The sequence below is a fragment of the Aspergillus sydowii genome (genome assembly GCF_001890705.1).
Source record: "Aspergillus sydowii CBS 593.65 unplaced genomic scaffold ASPSYscaffold_7, whole genome shotgun sequence".
NCBI lineage: Eukaryota > Fungi > Ascomycota > Eurotiomycetes > Eurotiales > Aspergillaceae > Aspergillus > Aspergillus sydowii.
In genome coordinates this window covers 713452-729245 of record NW_024467865.1, presented here as the reverse complement: position 1 = coordinate 729245, position 15794 = coordinate 713452, and the positions used below count along the sequence as shown (strand labels likewise).

The window sequence follows — 15794 nt, the reverse complement described above, 5'->3', positions numbered from 1 at the left end:
GTGGACAGTCTGGTAGCCGTGATTGCTCCTGGGGGTGACACGAGTAAGACTGGAGCTTGAGAGTGTTAATACTTGACGATCAAGGAGTCTGGGAATAAGTACTCACTTTTTTTGTCTCGCCATCTCCTTGTATATCTCCGTCGTCGTCGTTGCTTTCATCATCGTCAATTGTAATCCGAGCCTGTTTATCCGGACGGGCCTGCGAGGTTCTCGGATCGTGTACCCTGGGTCGTTTAGGCTTGAGTAGCGGAGAAGCATTGCTTCTATCCTTGGGTAGCTGGACCCGTCGTTTGGTGTTGAGCTTCTCCATTCTGTGATGCTCGTTGTAGAGAGCGATCTGGGACCGGTTTGGAAAGAAGTTCAACTCGGACATGTCAGCGGGAAGGTGTAATTTAAACGTCGAGGGTAGCAGCATACCTTGTGGAACTCCGTCCAGCTGAGGTGACTATTGAGATTTCGCAAGTATGTCAGTCGGTATCTCTCTTCATCTGTCCACCGGCCAGCCCTCTCGGTGGGGGACACCTGGTGAGGGCTTCTTATAGACTCGTCGGACATGGCAGATTGGTGTCGACTGCAGGAGAATTGCAAGGAGCCAGAAAGATTCTCTCACGCCTTTGCGCCCTTGGTTTCTCCCCCTTTCTTTGCTTTTTTCTTTCCCATTGGACTCATGTGCAGAGTCTGCCTGCAGGGGTGTGCAGCTGTGATTCCTGGAGTGCAGAACTGCCCGGGGGGGATGGCGAGGGTCCGACCGAGTGGCGATGGTAAATTCGAGCAACTGGACTGCCAGGATTACGATCCTGAAAGTCATGATGATCATCCATGTAACACCTCGAAGTAGACTACCGTGCCGCAGCGAACAAAGAACTCGGTGGACCTCCGCGTTTAAGCGAGAGCCCTGTATCGACTGTATCGACGAATAGAATGATTTCCCGTCATACCAAGTCGATCAGCCGGTCCAGCCGCTCTGGTAGCATGTTTCAAGTCTCCGAGCACGAATCAAAAGCGAACAGCCGCACATCACTGTTGGATGCAAGCGCGGGAATTAACCAGGCAGCCTGTTCAGCTGGATGAGATTTCGGCTTCCAGGTGGAAATTAAAGAAACATGTCGAAAGTACCAATTAAAGGGGCTGTCCCGATGACCGTGGTGCGAATCCGATGCCGATATCCAACGGCCCGTACCGGCATAGATTGGGCTGACTGACGGAGTCCACCGCACTCAACTCCTGCAGCAGAAAGAACGTGCTGACAACGTTCTCAGTTCGTGCCTGTCAACGAACGATGGGTCAGAAACGGCGCAGGCCATCTGTGGACAAATTGATGCAACAGCCCGCGGTGACTCAAGAAACAGAAAATGACAGATCAAAACAGCCCGACCAATAAACAGCAAGCAACTCAAAGCCACTGAATTTTGTCTCATCGCTGGCCAAGGGAATTTTTCCCGTATCGTCGAAAAAGCAAAGAGATCAAGAACGTGAGTGAAACGAAAATACCATCTAAAAACGCCAGTCAGTAATACCATGACATACTGATACACATTCTGTGGCATTGTACAAGCTCGTACGGTGGACATGAGAGTACATCTCAGCCTCGCAAGCCGCGACTCCATAGCAGGAAACCTCCGACGAGCTAATGCAGGAGCTTCGTCCGCCCGGAGTCTGATCACCTTCATCGAGGCCCCGGCCCCCAAAATTTCCCTGGTGCATCCTCCCTGACCGCTTCTCCGGGACCTGCAGCCGTCAAATTGGGGCAGCAGGTGGCGTAAAGCTCACTGATACATCGCAATAACCCAGGGCAAAAGACCCAGTCCTGGGTAAAAAGGTCTGATCGCACTGATCTTGATACTGCTAAACGGCCGAACTCCAACCCGTAGCCCGGCCCACGGGGTGGGAGAGTGGGAGAGTCACCGCATGTGTTAGCGCTGGGCTTGGACTCCAGCTCCATGCATCAGTTTCCGTTCTTGGGGCAGGTGGAAATGGTAGGCATAATTCCCCGTGTCCGGCTTCTGTTTTATTCCATCCGGTATGATTTCTACAACGGGCGAGGCGCGTCTTACCGGTCTGTACTTCAATCGGTTAGGTTAAGGGAAGAAACTATGAACATTTTGTTCTGGCTGATACATTGCTCAGTATATATCATAGCATCCAAAGCCAGAACCGCCAAGCATGGCTAACGGAAAGAATCCCAAGCACGTGGCATCATAAGTCAGCTTATACATGACTTTGGAAGCTAACCTATAATGTTAAGCTTTAGCTACCTCGTTCTGGACGGGTCTTTAAATGAAGTTCCATTGGAAAACCGTACTTTGGACCACAGTGTTGGGAAAATCTAGCCGAGAGGCACAACATGCGCGACCCATACTTTATATAACATTGAGTGAAAGCTAATCGATTTTAATGGAACCAGTGATGTTCTATTTTGAGAGCCTGTATGATGCTTTCTCCCACTCTGAAGACCAATAGTTCCGCTGCCAAATCTAAGACTAGTCCGTATATAACGAGTGGGTATGGGTAAAGTTAGATCATTGGTCGATAGTTGATCGACCCACCTAATTCAATCTTGGTTCCACCAGTTTTAGACAGGTGAGCTGATCTACAGAGCCAGTTGTTGGTCCAGTTATCTAACTTAGTATAACTGCTCGTTCATCTCATCATGGAATTCACAACATCACAGCAACCCTTCTAAAACTAAAACTAAACCGCCAAGCTAAAATGGCTAGTACTACAGGAGAATGCCTATGTGGCGCCTGCGCCTATTCATACACCGGAGATCCAGCCATTAAGGTACCGTGAACCTAAAACTCACTCACCACTTTGCTCAAATATCTCCATTACCCAATCTAAACCGCTTCCAGGGGCTCTGCCACTGCAAAACCTGCCGAAAAGTCTCCGGCGGCACAAACACAGTGAACTTTGGCATTCCAGGCTCAAACTTCACTATGACAAAGGGCACGCCCAAGACAGTCGAGACTGTGCACGAGAACGGCATGAAAATCACCCTTTTCTTCTGTTCCGAGTGCGGAACTACGCTCTGGAAAGAAGCTGATGCGGAAGACTTCAAGGACTTGAAGCTGGTTCAGGTGGGGACACTGTCTGATGCAGCGGCACAGCTGGCAAAGGGGATGGATGTCGAGTTGTGGGTTAAGTACAGGGTGCCTTGGTTGCAGGCCATTGATGGGGTGGAGCAGAAAAGTCAGTTCTAGGGATAAGCGAAATAGTTCTATGCTAACATGTACTTTGTGGCTCTGTATTCTAAGTTCTAGGTTTGAAATATAATGCACGTTTGATAACTGTCTAGCTGTTGGGAAGGCTCTCTCGGTGTAGGGTTTGAGGGCAAAGTATTGGATATTCATAACTCCGATTCTACAGTCCTGACTAGAGCCAACAGCGCCTGCAGGGCTGGTACAGGCCCACTGTCCCTTCCAAATGATGATAGTTTTATAAGGAAAAGGCCGAGCAACGGGTGTCCCTTCCTATTCGAGACAATATAAACACTTCTCAGCTGGCAGGCACGACCATCATCCCCCGTGGTTCCCTACCTTGGCAGGTCTATCGTGCCTTCCAATATGAGGTTTTATATAACAAGGCAGGAGCGACCACTGTACCTTCCTGTTGTATTATATTCCTGGCACCACTACTGACTGGGCAGGTTCAACGCTCAACGAGCCATTGCTCCTTCGGCATACGACATACTGTTCCCACTACTAGTTAGAAGACTGATGAAAGTTAATTCGTCTAGTAAAACTGGAATGAGATGAATCCCTTCAGCTAGGCAAGTAATACTCTAAGCTATTTCTTGAAATGCAGAGTCTGCACATTAGTGTAAGCCTTCAATCCAGCCAGACCCAGTTCAGAACCAAGCCCACTCTCCTTGTGTCCACCAAACGGCGCGCGCGCATCCAGCTCCAAATGCGTGTTGACCCAGACACTTCCAGCCTGCAATTTACTCGCAATGCGCTCCGCCTCCTTCTCGTCATTCGACCACACGGACGCACCGAGACCCATCCGCGTCTTGTTCGCGCGCGCAATCACATCCTTCTCGTCGCTCCACGTCATAAGCGGCAGGATGGGCCCGAAGGGCTCCTCCGTTGCAATGCGGGAAGAATCAGCGGGGCGGTCGATGATGGTTGGGTTGATGAAGTAGCCTGGCTTGGAGGAGTCGAAGGGCTGGTTTGCGCCGTTGGAGAGGGCGATTTGTTCCGGGGTGAGGTCGGCGAGGAAGCCCTTGACTTTTTCGTACTGCATGGAGTTTTGGATTGGGCCCATGAAGACGCCTTCTTGGTTTCCCTCGCCGACTTGGAGCGTCTTGGTGAAGGCGATTGCGGCGTCGCGGAATTTGTCGTAGATGGATTCGTGGACGTATACGCGTTTGATGGCGACGCAGATTTGGCCCGAGTTGAGGAAGCCGAGGGAGGCGACCTATTTTATTAGCATTTTACCGTACTTATTATAATTGCTTAAGTGATTGATATACCTTGGCAGCGGTAGCTTCAATGTCAACGTCCTTGCAGATGATGGCTGCGTCTTTTCCTCCGCTGGTCTAGTTAGTATCACTGTCGTAAAGAAATTATGGGGCAACGTACAGTTCAAGAGTAACCCGCTTCAGAGTCTTACTAGCACTCTCCATAACCTTCTTCCCCGTAGCTGACGAACCAGTGAAACTGATCTTCTCAACAAGAGGATGCGCCGTAAGCCAAGGGCCCAGGTTATCATCACCGCTCAGCGCCTGAACAACACCAGGCGGGAAGAAGTTCTGCGCCAGCTCAACAAGCTTCAGACCCGTGTAGGGCGTGAAGGGCGATGGCTTGATAATCACCGTGTTACCGGTGAGCACAGCGGGCGCGAGCTTCTGGACAGTAAGAGAAACAGGGAAGTTCCAGGGGACGATGCCGACGGCGACACCGATGGGGGTGTGGCGGACGAGGATCTTGCGCTCGGCGCTGTCCTCGACGACCTCGTCTTTGATATCGGCGGCGATGTTGGCGGTTTGGCGGAGCATCTGGAGCGCCATGGTGGTTTCGAGGGTTGCAACATGCATCTAATCCATTAACGTTAGCGTGTTACTGCTATACACGATTCGCAAGGTAGGGGTTGTACCGGCTTGCCCTGCTCCTGGACGAGGAGCTTCGCAAAGTCAGTCGCATGCTTCTCGATCTCGTCGGCATAGGCGAGGACGGCCTTCTGGCGCTCAGCGAAAGGGACGTCGGCCCAGGTCTTGAAGGCCTCGTCGGCGGCGGCGACGGCGTTGTTCACGTCCTCCTGGGTGGAGACGGGGACGTCGGGGTTAGGCTGCGCGAGAGCAGGGTTGACGCCATGGCGCTTCTCGGCGGTGGTGGACTGTTTACCGTTGATGGTATTCTGGAAGTTTTCGAAGACGTTGAAAGCCATTTTGCAGGATTTAGCTGTGCGACTGTGAAAACTGGAAGAGCAGCAGCATCCCCGCCCGGTGGGGGAACATCCCGCTTATATAGCCAGCATTCACCACCAGAGGGAGACGTGACAAGCCGCGACAAGGGAGCGTGGGCGGGGGAGCTGACACCGAGGCCCACACGCAGCAGCCGGCTAGAACGCATGCAGCAGTAGACAGAATGGACTACGACCAAGCGGGCTAAATTGGCGGGTCGCCGCATCTTCCCAGACAGTCAGTTGGTTGCAGAGCCCTAGTCTAAGACTCTCTGGGATGCATGATGCGCCGCCACTTCTCGGCTTATTATCTGCTTCTGCCGATGCTAAATGTCCCCGCCGTTTACATCATTGCCGGTATTTGAGCTTACTTTAGGAATTCACGGACTGTCCAATAAAATCAATCTGACGCTTTTGTTTCACGGTTCATCCGCAATTAAGGTTGTTAACTCCAGGTCAGCACGGGCTTAAGCACGCTTCCATCATGCATTCCCTCCAGGGCTTTTGCGAAATCGGGGGCCTACAAGGTTAGTAATTATAAATAATTTGATGGAGGAGGCTTACAGGAATATATGTAATCAGTTTCTCAATGGGGAATCGCCCCTCGCGGTACCACTGGATCATCTGGGGCACAGCCTGCTAACTGTTAGCTGGACCCGCGAACTATAGCTACAACTTACCTCGCTCGAGATACAATTCCCTTCAATACAGCCGGTGATTGTTTTTCCAGACTAGATGGTCAGCTAGCCCTACAGTTTTAGACGAAAGACTTACCATCAGCAGAGCGGTGGTATCGATCTTGAGCTTGTAGTCTGGCGGAGTAGGGGCTATATGAACCATCTTCCCGAGAGACGACAAGCTCTCAAAGGCCTCTTCAATCAAGTGAGCTACCCCAGTGGTATCAACTATGACCGATGCGCCCATAGGCGATATCTCCCGGACAGCCTGCTGGAAATCGAACTCAGGGACCGCAGTATTAATGGTATGCGTAGCCCCGACTTCCCGCGACAGCTCAAGTCGGTTCGCGAACCTATCCAGAGCAATAATCGTCTTGGAGTTTCTAATCTTGGCTGTCTATAAGATGCCGGTCAGCACATCTACATGGATGTATAGACACCAAACAGACAGGGAAGGAGATCTCACCATAAGAGCCGCCATCCCAACAGCGCCCATCCCCATAACCATAACCACATCATCCGGCCCAGCATCCGCCACATTCGCAACAGCCCCCATGCCAGTCTGGAACCCGCATCCCAGCGGCGCAAACAGGTTCAGCTCTTCATCGTTCTGCAGCAATCCGCTCACATTAACGACACTCGTCTCCGCAGCGAGCGTGTACTCCGCGAAACTAGATTGCCCGAAGAACCGCGCCCACGCCTCCTCGTCGCTGTCCTTGCATACCATCCCCGGCCATTTGCGGCCGACGTAGTTCTCCAGATTAAATTCCGTGCAGTAGGTTGGGCGCGATGCCTTGCAGTGCGCGCAGTTCGAGCACGAGTAGTACGATAGAAGCACCTTGTCGCCAACAGCTACCTTGCTTACATTTTTGCCCACTGCTTGGATTATACCGGCTCCTAACGATCCATCAGTAAAGCTCTTTTTGGTGGTCCGGAGATAAAACGGCAAATGCAGGTACCTTCATGACCGACAATCTTAGGGTAGGCGACACCCAGCACACCCGGCGGCATAGACGAGAACAGGATGTCGGTGTGGCAGATACCACTTGCGGTGACCTTGACGAGGACCTCATCGTCTGCAGGGGCGCCGACGGTGATGGTTTCCAGAGCCAAGGTGGGCCCTTGTTTCGGCTCGCGGGCAACAATGGCTCTGGCGTCCATTATGTATTGTACGGAGTAGAAGAAACTGGGAATCCAATGAGGGAACGGTTGGGATGGACCTTGCGGTCTGGGTTATTAACAAATAAAAAAAAAGTAATAATTTGTCGCTTGTTTTGGTGACACTGACAGCTGCCCCGCTCAGCTGGGTTCTGTCTCTCTGGGTTAGTTATAGATAGTTCGCCGCAATCGACGCGATAGCATAGAACTTACTGTGATTGAAAGTATCGAACAGCTCGCAGCTCAAAGACTCCAGCTCAGTTCACCATTCCTTACTCGGCGGCATTCTGCTTTAAAACCCCCCGAGTCGGCGGGTTCATGACACGGTGAGGCCCCCTGCCCCTCCAGCCTCTTGTGTGTCTCCACTGTCCAAGATCGTGCCGTCCCAAATGCAGCTAAATGCTCCTGGGCCACGCAGCTAGCAGCTTTGCAGGGTTGCTGCAGTGCAGTGCAATGCAGTCTGCATGTGACTTAAAGATAGACCTTAATTCAATCGTCAAAACTATGTTCGTGCAGACCTGCTCCTGATTAGATTTGCAGTACATTGGACAACAGTCTGGCAGCTGTTTATTTGTCCGTTGTCACCGCGGGAAGTGGGCCGGCAGCCCCGAGTTAGCGGCTGTTAGAACCGCCTTAGGGACTTTAGGGGCTGTCTAGGCATGCGAGCCCTAACCGGACGGGCCTCGGGACTGTCACTGCTCCCACTTCCGAGCTGCAGCTCCCTCTTTGTGGAATCATATTTGTCAGTTGGACGGAGCAGCTGTGAGTTGTTCGCTCGGTGGGCTTCACCGTTCCAGACGTTCACTTCGGAACTTGCCGCCATTTCCGTCTGACCGTTTCTTGCCATCGCTGACCGTGTGAATGCGTCTCTCCCACTCTCTGCCCCGCCTCAGCTTCCCCGCAGTTGTTCGACTACGCGACATCAAAATTCATATGTACTACCCAAATACAATACTGAATTCGGTTTTGTATATAATCCAAAAATAACATGAAATGAGTTATCTTCGTAAAATCCGATCGCAACCCCCGCTCTTCGGAGCTGGGACGGCTTATGCGCATCCGAGGTAGACACTGAGGGGTAGCCGGCCTTTAATAGTAACACCATCTCTCAACCCCCGACACCGATATCAAAATACAGGCAAAATGGCAGGCCCTGTCCGACAGCCAATCGACGTCCAGAAACTTGAAAATTATATCCGTGACCATGTGCCTGAGATCGCGACCCCGCTGGACGTGAAGCAGGTACGTCCTGATCCCAGTACAAATTATGCCTATACCTTTCTAACCATCTGCTGGGTTAATTGTATAGTTCGGCTTCGGTCAATCAAACCCTACATACTTACTCACATCTCACCCAACCCCAGCTACGGCAGGACAAGCGAAGCGCTACGTCCTACGGAAGAAACCACCAGGCAAGCTTCTCTCCAAAACAGCACACCAAGTCGAGCGCGAACACCGCATCCTCCATGCACTACGGGATACAGACGTCCCCGTCCCACGGGTGTACGTCCTCTGCGAAGACGAGGCCGTTATCGGGACGACGTTCTACATTATGGAATTCCTCGACGGACGCGTTTTTACAGATCCCGGGATGCCGGGCGTTACTCCTGAGGAGAGGAATGAAATGTATGTTTCTTTTATTACCTACCGACACCAATAGCTGTACTGGGTAACTAATAGGGAGTTCATTAACAGGTGGCGCTCCGCAATCCACACCCTCTCAACCCTGCACAACATCCCCTACACCTCCGCATCCCTAAACCTCAGCACCTTCGGCAAACAATCCGGCTTCTATAACCGCCAGATCCGAACATTCACCTCCTTAGCCCGCCACCAGGCCCTAACAAGGGATATGGAAACAGGAATCCCAATCGGACCACTTCCGCATCTCGACGAACTAAGCTCTTTCTTCGCCGGCAACAGCAAGAAATACAGCCAGCCAAAAGACAGAACAACCCTCGTGCACGGGGACTTCAAAATCGACAACCTGATCTTCCACAAAACCCGCCCGTTCGTCATCGGCGTCCTGGACTGGGAAATGGCTACGCTGGGCCACCCGCTCTCAGACGTCGTGAGTCTCTTTGCGCCATTTCTGCCGCATACTTGGGGTGTTGATGGCGGGGGGTCGAGTCTCAACCTGAGAAGTCCTCCTCCGTCTTTAACGTCAACGGATAGCCCTGAAGGGCAAGGAGGGCTGCCAACATTAGACGAGTGTATATCTCTATACGCGGCGGGGTCAGGGTACGACGTCCGCCCGGATTTGGCATGGGGGCGGGCTTTTGCGGGGTTTAGAGGGGCGGTTATCATGCAGGGGATTGCGGCGCGGTATGCGCTCAGACAGGCGAGTAGTGCGTCGGCGAGGGAGTTTGGGGCGATGGCTTGGCCGACGGCGGAGAATGTTTGGGGGCTTGTGAGGGAAATGAAGCGGACGGATGCAGATGCAGATGCAGATGCAGGTACAGTGAAAGGGAAGTTGTGATTTATCTGGGTATTTGATATGCTGTATGGATGTATGTACAGATCTGGTGGAGTATTCGGGTTCAGACCGTCATATCACTCTTAGACTAGATAGCCAAGTCTGTATCCTAGCTCTCCTTGATCAGGCTGACTGAATTCATGTACCGGTTTATATACCGGTGACTTTCGCGGGCATGTGAAAACAGTAACATGGCGCAGATGGTGTGACGTTCCAGACTAAGCATCAATCCAAAACGCACTGATACGTTTAATCCATGCTAGACAGTGTAATCCTTGTCCATTCTCCACCCCTCTACAAGCGACGTCCCGTCGTACAAGACCCCCTCAATAGGAGGATTGGAGTATTAATACCCCTCCAGAGCCACACAGGTTTCTTGCATTTGCAATATCGATCTGGAGACACTGCAGACAATGACTATCAGTCCCAATCTCCAGGCCCACCTCGGGGCCGCCCTTCCCGGCCTCTCGACATACACCTTCTACTACCACCACGGCGAACACCATCTCTTCCCCCATCGGCACCTGCAAGCCCTAGTCTGCCTCTTCACATTCCTCCTCCTATCCCAACGACTCCTCAACCCAACCCTCCCCCTCTCTTCAAGCCTGCAAACCGCCACCACCCTAACAACCACCTACCTAGTCTCCATCTTCACAGGCCTAACAACCTACCGCCTCCTCCTCAACCCCCTAAACAAAAAATTCCCCGGAATCCCCCTCTCACGCCTCTCCCACCTATCCCTAACCCTGCGCGTCGCGGGTCCCAAAAACCTCTACCAACAACTACACACCCTGCACAGAGCCCACGCAAGCAAGTTCATCCGCACGGGGCCCAACGACCTCTCCGTCTCCGACGCCGCAGTCGTACGCGTTGCACTCTCCGGAAACTCGAAATTCATCAAGGCGCCCTGGTATAGCACCACGCACCCGTTCTACTCGCTTTTCACGGCGCGGGTTCGCGCGAGCCATGACCCGCGCAGAAGGGTCTGGAGCCCGGCGTTTAGTGAGCGCGCGTTGCGCGGGTATGAGCTTAGATTAAAGCAGTATAACGATGCCCTTGTCAAGGCGTTTGAGGGGTTCGCCGCAGATGGTGATGGTGAAGGGCAGTCCGTCAACGTAACAGACTGGTTCAACTACTGGAGTTTCGACGTAATGGGGGATCTGGCATTCGGACAGTCGTTTCAGATGCTGCAGTCTGCTTCTGGGCACTGGGTGATTGACCTGCTGACGTCTGCGCAGGTGGTGCTGGGGATGGTGGTTCCGCCGTGGCTTTCGCGGTTTCTGTTCTTGTGTGTGCCTGGGGCGCAGAAGCGGACGATGAGGTTGGAATATGCGGCTGAGCAGATGAGGGGGAGGATGGCGGTTCAGGGGGAACAGAGTGAGCCTGATATTACGCATTTCCTGATTGAGGATTTTAATTCCAGGTTTGGGGTCTCGACTGGGGAAGGGAGAAAGGAGAGAGGTGCTGTGAGTGGGGGGGAGGAAAGAGAGACAGCGTTGAGGAGGTTGTATTTTGAGAGCCGGTTAGTCATTATTGCTGGGAGTGACACGACGTCGTCGGCGATGGTGTTCTTGTTCTATCATATTGCGAAGGAGGACGGTCTGCTGCGCCGGTTGAGGGAGGAGATTGAGGGTCTTGTCGGCGGAGGTGAGATCGATGCTCGCACTATTCAGGCTGCGCCGTTGCTTAATGCTTGCATCAATGAGACGCTCAGGCTGCATCCTGTGGTGCCGAGTGGAGTGTATCGCAAGGCACCGCCGGAGGGGGCTTTCGTGGGCGAGACCTGGATTCCGGGGGATACAACGGTGCTTGTGAACTTTTATGCCATGGGACGTGGTATGTATTGTCCCCTATCCCCTCAGAAAGAAAAGAAGTTGAAAGACGGTTTCTTCATGTAGATGAATCGCATTTCGTCAATGCAGACGAATTCATCCCCGAGCGCTTCTCGTCGCGCCCGGACCTGATCAAGAACAAAGACGCCTTTATCCCCTTCTCGACTGGCCCGTTAAACTGCATCGGCAAGAATCTGGCCCTGATGGAGATGCGCCTGTTGACGGCTCGTCTCGTTACCAAGTTCGATGTCGCCTTTGCGCCTGGAGAGAATGGGTCGGGTCTCCTCCAGTCGCGCGATTATTTCACGGTCACGCCGAATCCGCTACATTTAATCTTCAGAATGAGGAAATAGTGGGCTTTACTTCTCTGTCGTTTACTTGTATATGGGTTATATAGTTGTGCAGCATTATCCCAGCGAAACCCAACCAAGAACATCGCCGACTTGACACTCGTCCTTTTCGGTATACCTGTTACTGAGGCGACTATTCACGGCATAAGTCTGCTCAGGAGCCTGGTCTTTAGGCTCCCATCTAGGCCCATGCTCATTGTCAGCATAGGTTGGAGGGTTACTAGCAGGAGACCCGGTCCCTGTTCTGGGCTGGAGTTCGTGCGGCTGCCAGTCTGCTGGCTGGAACCCCAGGGTAACCTGGCTGAGCAGGGGATATGTCTCTGATAGAGCGTGCGCAGCCCGATGGCAGACCTCGATATTTCGGAGGGCGTTACCTCTGATTACTGGATCGAGAGATCGTGTATCTTGCAGAAGGACAAATGCAGTCACTGCAGTGTGCCATCCATGTGATGCTGTAAGCGATTGACCCATGTTCAGAGCTAGAAGTGCCTCCAGCACTGCAGCTATTTGGCTAGCTGCCTGACGTAGGAGTGGCCGGCCTTCGGGATCAACCACGGTTTCAATCCGTTTGTTGGCCTGTATATGGAACCGGAGGTCGGGCATGTATAGAAAGAATTGGACAGACCAGTAGATGATTTCTGCCGCTGCGGATGCGCAGGTTAGACCTACGACGCTGGAATTGAATTCGTTGTGGAGCGTTTCAATTCGCAGCTCGCTGGGTGCATCGGACTCCCAAGAGTGAATCTGAGAAAGCATGTCCCGTCGCAGGGCCCGTAGTGTACTGCTAGTCTGCTGTCCATTCCACGGCTGGATTTCGTCGTACATCCGGCGCTTAACCAGGTATACCTGGCAGCAACGCTTTGCTCTGAGGATGTAGATAGAGGCAAGTTTGGCCGCGGGCGTGTCCAAAAGATTCTCCTTTTCGTCACTATCCATGTTTATATCCCGCTCGACACCGAAGTCTCTCAAGACTGGCATTGGCGAGGCAAAAGGCGAAACGCGAGGTGGATAGTTCACATAGGTAGAGACATCGCATTCCTTAATGACAACACACCACCACAGAATCTTTCTGGTATTCCGACGCCCAGGATCAGTCTGTGTTTCTCTGTAAAGACCGAGAAAGTTGGCATGTAAGATTGCATTGCCAACCCAGTACGACCCGTCGTGTACATCGGTGTAAAAGTCGCGGTCCGCCAGTAACAGAGAGGCCTGGCAAAGGACCATCCGGTCATGCTCCACGCCCGTATCGAACAGGGTCTAACAAGGCCAAAGGGTTAGAAGTATTATCTTCACTGTCTTTCGACTTCACTCACCTTGGCCTTGTCATAGGACGCGCTTCTCAATTCCCCCTTGGTCGTGTGCGAGAGCTGGAGAACAGTTTGACTCTCTGTACAGTTCAATCCCATGACCATCACAGCATGATATAGAAGAAGCGGTATCCCGTTTCCGGACCGGCCAGATATTGCACTGCGAAATTCCGCAATGTCGATAATAGGTAGCACTGGATAAACGAGCTCTTCATACCGAGACAAGACTATCTGTGCAAGGTCTAGTGGAAGGAGATCAAAGACTGCCCGCTGCCGTAAAAGCTCCAGCCCCTCACTTCGTTGCACGTCAAGAGGTTTAATGTATTCTGGCAGACGGACCTCTCTGCTTCGATAACTCTGGCTGGTTTGAGAATTGTCTAGGAAGGTGGTCCTCTCGGTATATCGGATAACCAGGTCGTTTTCCCGACGCACTCGAGACGTTTGAAGGGTATCTTGGTTCTGTCGGAGTTCTTGCGGGCTCTCGTTTCCCATTCTCGATTGATTGCTAGAGGATGAAGCTGGAGTTTTCTCGTTCGGGGTTCGGCGTGCACGCCGTTTGGAGCTGACAACTATGCACTCCTGCTCGTCCAGCACACAGTTCGTGCAGTCGCCCTCTTTCAACGAAACATCGCATCTGACCCTGCGCTGTCTGCATAACAGACAAGCTTGGGTGGCTCTCCTTGGGCCCTGCCTCGGGCGTAGTGGCTCGTAGTTGGAAGGCTGTGGTTGCCGATCCTGTGTCGACGACTCCGTCTGGAGCGTCGAAGAATGGCCCGAGGGCATGTTACCCGGGTGGGCACGCATGATTATCACCGAACGATGATATTCAGGTAGAAGGAGGGGGGCAACTGGCAGGGGGCAGTTGGTACCTCACCATCACGTGGACCCCGGGCAACCCGACGAGATGGAACCCAATCGGCGGCGCTGTCGAGCTGCGTTCCGGATACGAGAGCCTGCGAAAGTACCGAGTGTCAGGGATGGATCAGGATGGAGCTTGTGTACACTTGCAAGGTGCGCTCCAGGACTCTGCGCGTGTGGAAACCGAGTTGGGAGCAGACCGCTACCGGTGAGTGGTAACCCTAACAAAGCAGCCAGACACATCAAGAGATCCGCCCTTATCGCCCCAGAATGCGTGGATATTGCATAAATAGGCTACTGAGTCCGACTCCTGACGCAAGGCTCAACGCGGGGTTAAGGCGAAGACTCCTTGCTATCAATAGTCGCCGCCGCGGTCTCGCCTCGTATTCCTACGTATTGCCTACGGATTTCGCGGAGAACGTGCCACTCGATATATAGTATTAATATTGTGTCCGGAACCTGAACCCCGACAATCTCTTTCTCCATTCTTCCAAGCCATCAGCCCCTGTGCATCGAGATCGGTTTCACCGGGATTGGCTCTGCAAACCGGGCGTGTTCGGGCGAGCAGCAAATGGTGATTCATGATCGATGAGCCTGCGCCAGCCAAGCAGACAAAGAAGTAAGGCCCGCGGAACGATCCGAACATCCAATGGCAGGACAGTCGCCTGTCAGTACTTCTGCCGCTTCCGGCATCCCCGTCCCCCTCGTTGGCATCTGGTCAATGGTCGCACTGCAGGATCGGCGGATCTGGGACCGGCTCTAACTCCCGCGCCATTTGGCCCAGCTCTCCATCCTCAACTCCGCAATAACTCCTCCCTGTTTCTGGCTTCTCCTCGTATTTGGCTGTGCAAATGTACGATGCGCGCTCTGGACCATGGGAGCGCAGGCCCTCCGTTCCAGACAGCTGGCTTGCCTCTCCGTGTCCGCCGCTCTGCCGTCGCCTGTATAACCTGTCGACGGCGCAAAATCCGCTGCGATGTGACCGTCAGCGGAACTCCGTGTAGTAATTGCCGGCTCGACAATGACCAGTGTGTCACTGTGAATCCGAAGCGCCCACGGAAGACAAAGAATGCGGGGCCTGTACTTTCTCCCCGGGGCAGCCAGCCATTAGCCAGCCTTCCTCTTGTAACCAACAATGCAGGAGGTCCCCCGGTGAGAGACTCTCCAGCCAGCTCACAAAGGGACGACGCGGCTCGCAATGCCTGGCCGCCTCTTCTAGCAGACACGAGACGGCTCCCTCCAAACGACGTAGCATACCTGACCAGCCAGCAAGCACTCACTCTCCCCAAAAAGGCGATCATCCACACCTTGCTTCAGTGCTATTTCCTCCATGTTCACCCTTGCTTTCCTGTCGTCAAGGAGAGCTAATTCCGCGATGGCAGTCTCCATCAAAGGCCCTTTCCGTTGCTGGTCTTCCGGTCAATGCTCTTCGCTGCAGCCTGTGTACAATGCTCCATATCTCAGGCCAACTTGAATTCAGTGCTGACCCTAATTGTATAGCACATTCCTGCGCAGTGCGTCCAGGATGCCGGATATGCTTCCGTTGCGCACCTGAGGTACTCGCTTTATAGACCGCCAAGGTAGATATCGTCCTTGTCCAGTAATCTTCAACCCTAACTGATTCTCAGTCATTGTATGACTTTGGAGTAGAAAAGGATCCATTCCATATTGCGCAAGCGACACTGCTGCTTGCTGATCACTTCGACCCTACAGACCCTCTTTGCAACGCGACATGG

At 52.9% G+C, this 15794-nt stretch overlaps 8 protein-coding genes across 8 annotated transcripts; 4 read left to right on the top strand and 4 right to left on the bottom strand.

Annotated features, from left to right (window-relative positions):
- Positions 1-320: 320 nt before the first annotated feature.
- On the bottom strand, positions 321-1017 carry ASPSYDRAFT_1064812 (uncharacterized protein). The gene is made up of 2 exons (XM_040839867.1): positions 418-1017; positions 321-364 (listed from the first exon to the last, which is right to left on the bottom strand). Exon 1 carries the CDS (start codon positions 815-817, stop codon positions 485-487), a length of 333 nt encoding a protein of 110 aa, XP_040701387.1. The 5' UTR covers positions 818-1017; the 3' UTR covers positions 321-364; positions 418-484.
- A 1616-nt stretch (positions 1018-2633) lies between these two features.
- On the top strand, positions 2634-3293 carry ASPSYDRAFT_46736 (GFA family protein). Its single transcript, XM_040847301.1, has 2 exons — positions 2634-2781; positions 2853-3293. Exons 1-2 carry the CDS (start codon positions 2710-2712, stop codon positions 3198-3200), a joined length of 420 nt encoding a protein of 139 aa, XP_040701386.1. The 5' UTR covers positions 2634-2709; the 3' UTR covers positions 3201-3293.
- A 408-nt stretch (positions 3294-3701) lies between these two features.
- ASPSYDRAFT_46735 (aldehyde dehydrogenase family protein) lies at positions 3702-5469 on the bottom strand. Its single transcript, XM_040847300.1, has 4 exons — positions 5095-5469; positions 4581-5035; positions 4472-4532; positions 3702-4416 (listed from the first exon to the last, which is right to left on the bottom strand). The coding sequence occupies exons 1-4, from the start codon at positions 5383-5385 to the stop codon at positions 3787-3789; spliced, it is 1437 nt and encodes a 478-aa protein (XP_040701385.1). The 5' UTR covers positions 5386-5469; the 3' UTR covers positions 3702-3786.
- Positions 5470-5646: 177 nt separating this feature from the next.
- On the bottom strand, positions 5647-7506 carry ASPSYDRAFT_46734 (NAD(P)-dependent alcohol dehydrogenase). The gene is made up of 7 exons (XM_040847299.1): positions 7449-7506; positions 7037-7395; positions 6544-6974; positions 6175-6474; positions 6081-6131; positions 5965-6036; positions 5647-5920 (listed from the first exon to the last, which is right to left on the bottom strand). Exons 2-7 carry the CDS (start codon positions 7236-7238, stop codon positions 5846-5848), a joined length of 1131 nt encoding a protein of 376 aa, XP_040701384.1. The 5' UTR covers positions 7239-7395; positions 7449-7506; the 3' UTR covers positions 5647-5845.
- An 872-nt stretch (positions 7507-8378) lies between these two features.
- Positions 8379-9714, top strand: ASPSYDRAFT_90858 (phosphotransferase family protein; the record flags this gene model as incomplete). The annotated part of the gene is made up of 3 exons (XM_040852397.1): positions 8379-8477; positions 8545-8861; positions 8931-9714. The coding sequence occupies 3 exons, from the start codon at positions 8379-8381 to the stop codon at positions 9712-9714; spliced, it is 1200 nt and encodes a 399-aa protein (XP_040701383.1).
- Positions 9715-10124: 410 nt separating this feature from the next.
- Positions 10125-11896, top strand: ASPSYDRAFT_154469 (cytochrome P450; the record flags this gene model as incomplete). The annotated part of the gene is made up of 4 exons (XM_040842376.1): positions 10125-11134; positions 11158-11206; positions 11229-11547; positions 11610-11896. The coding sequence occupies 4 exons, from the start codon at positions 10125-10127 to the stop codon at positions 11894-11896; spliced, it is 1665 nt and encodes a 554-aa protein (XP_040701382.1).
- Positions 11897-11950: 54 nt separating this feature from the next.
- ASPSYDRAFT_90856 (uncharacterized protein) lies at positions 11951-14004 on the bottom strand (the record flags this gene model as incomplete). Its single annotated transcript, XM_040852396.1, has 2 exons — positions 11951-13150; positions 13207-14004. The coding sequence occupies 2 exons, from the start codon at positions 14002-14004 to the stop codon at positions 11951-11953; spliced, it is 1998 nt and encodes a 665-aa protein (XP_040701381.1).
- An 856-nt stretch (positions 14005-14860) lies between these two features.
- ASPSYDRAFT_46731 (Zn(II)2Cys6 transcription factor domain-containing protein) lies at positions 14861-15788 on the top strand. Its single transcript, XM_040847298.1, has 2 exons — positions 14861-15638; positions 15687-15788. Exon 1 carries the CDS (start codon positions 14917-14919, stop codon positions 15424-15426), a length of 510 nt encoding a protein of 169 aa, XP_040701380.1. The 5' UTR covers positions 14861-14916; the 3' UTR covers positions 15427-15638; positions 15687-15788.
- The last annotated feature ends 6 nt before the right edge of the window (positions 15789-15794 follow it).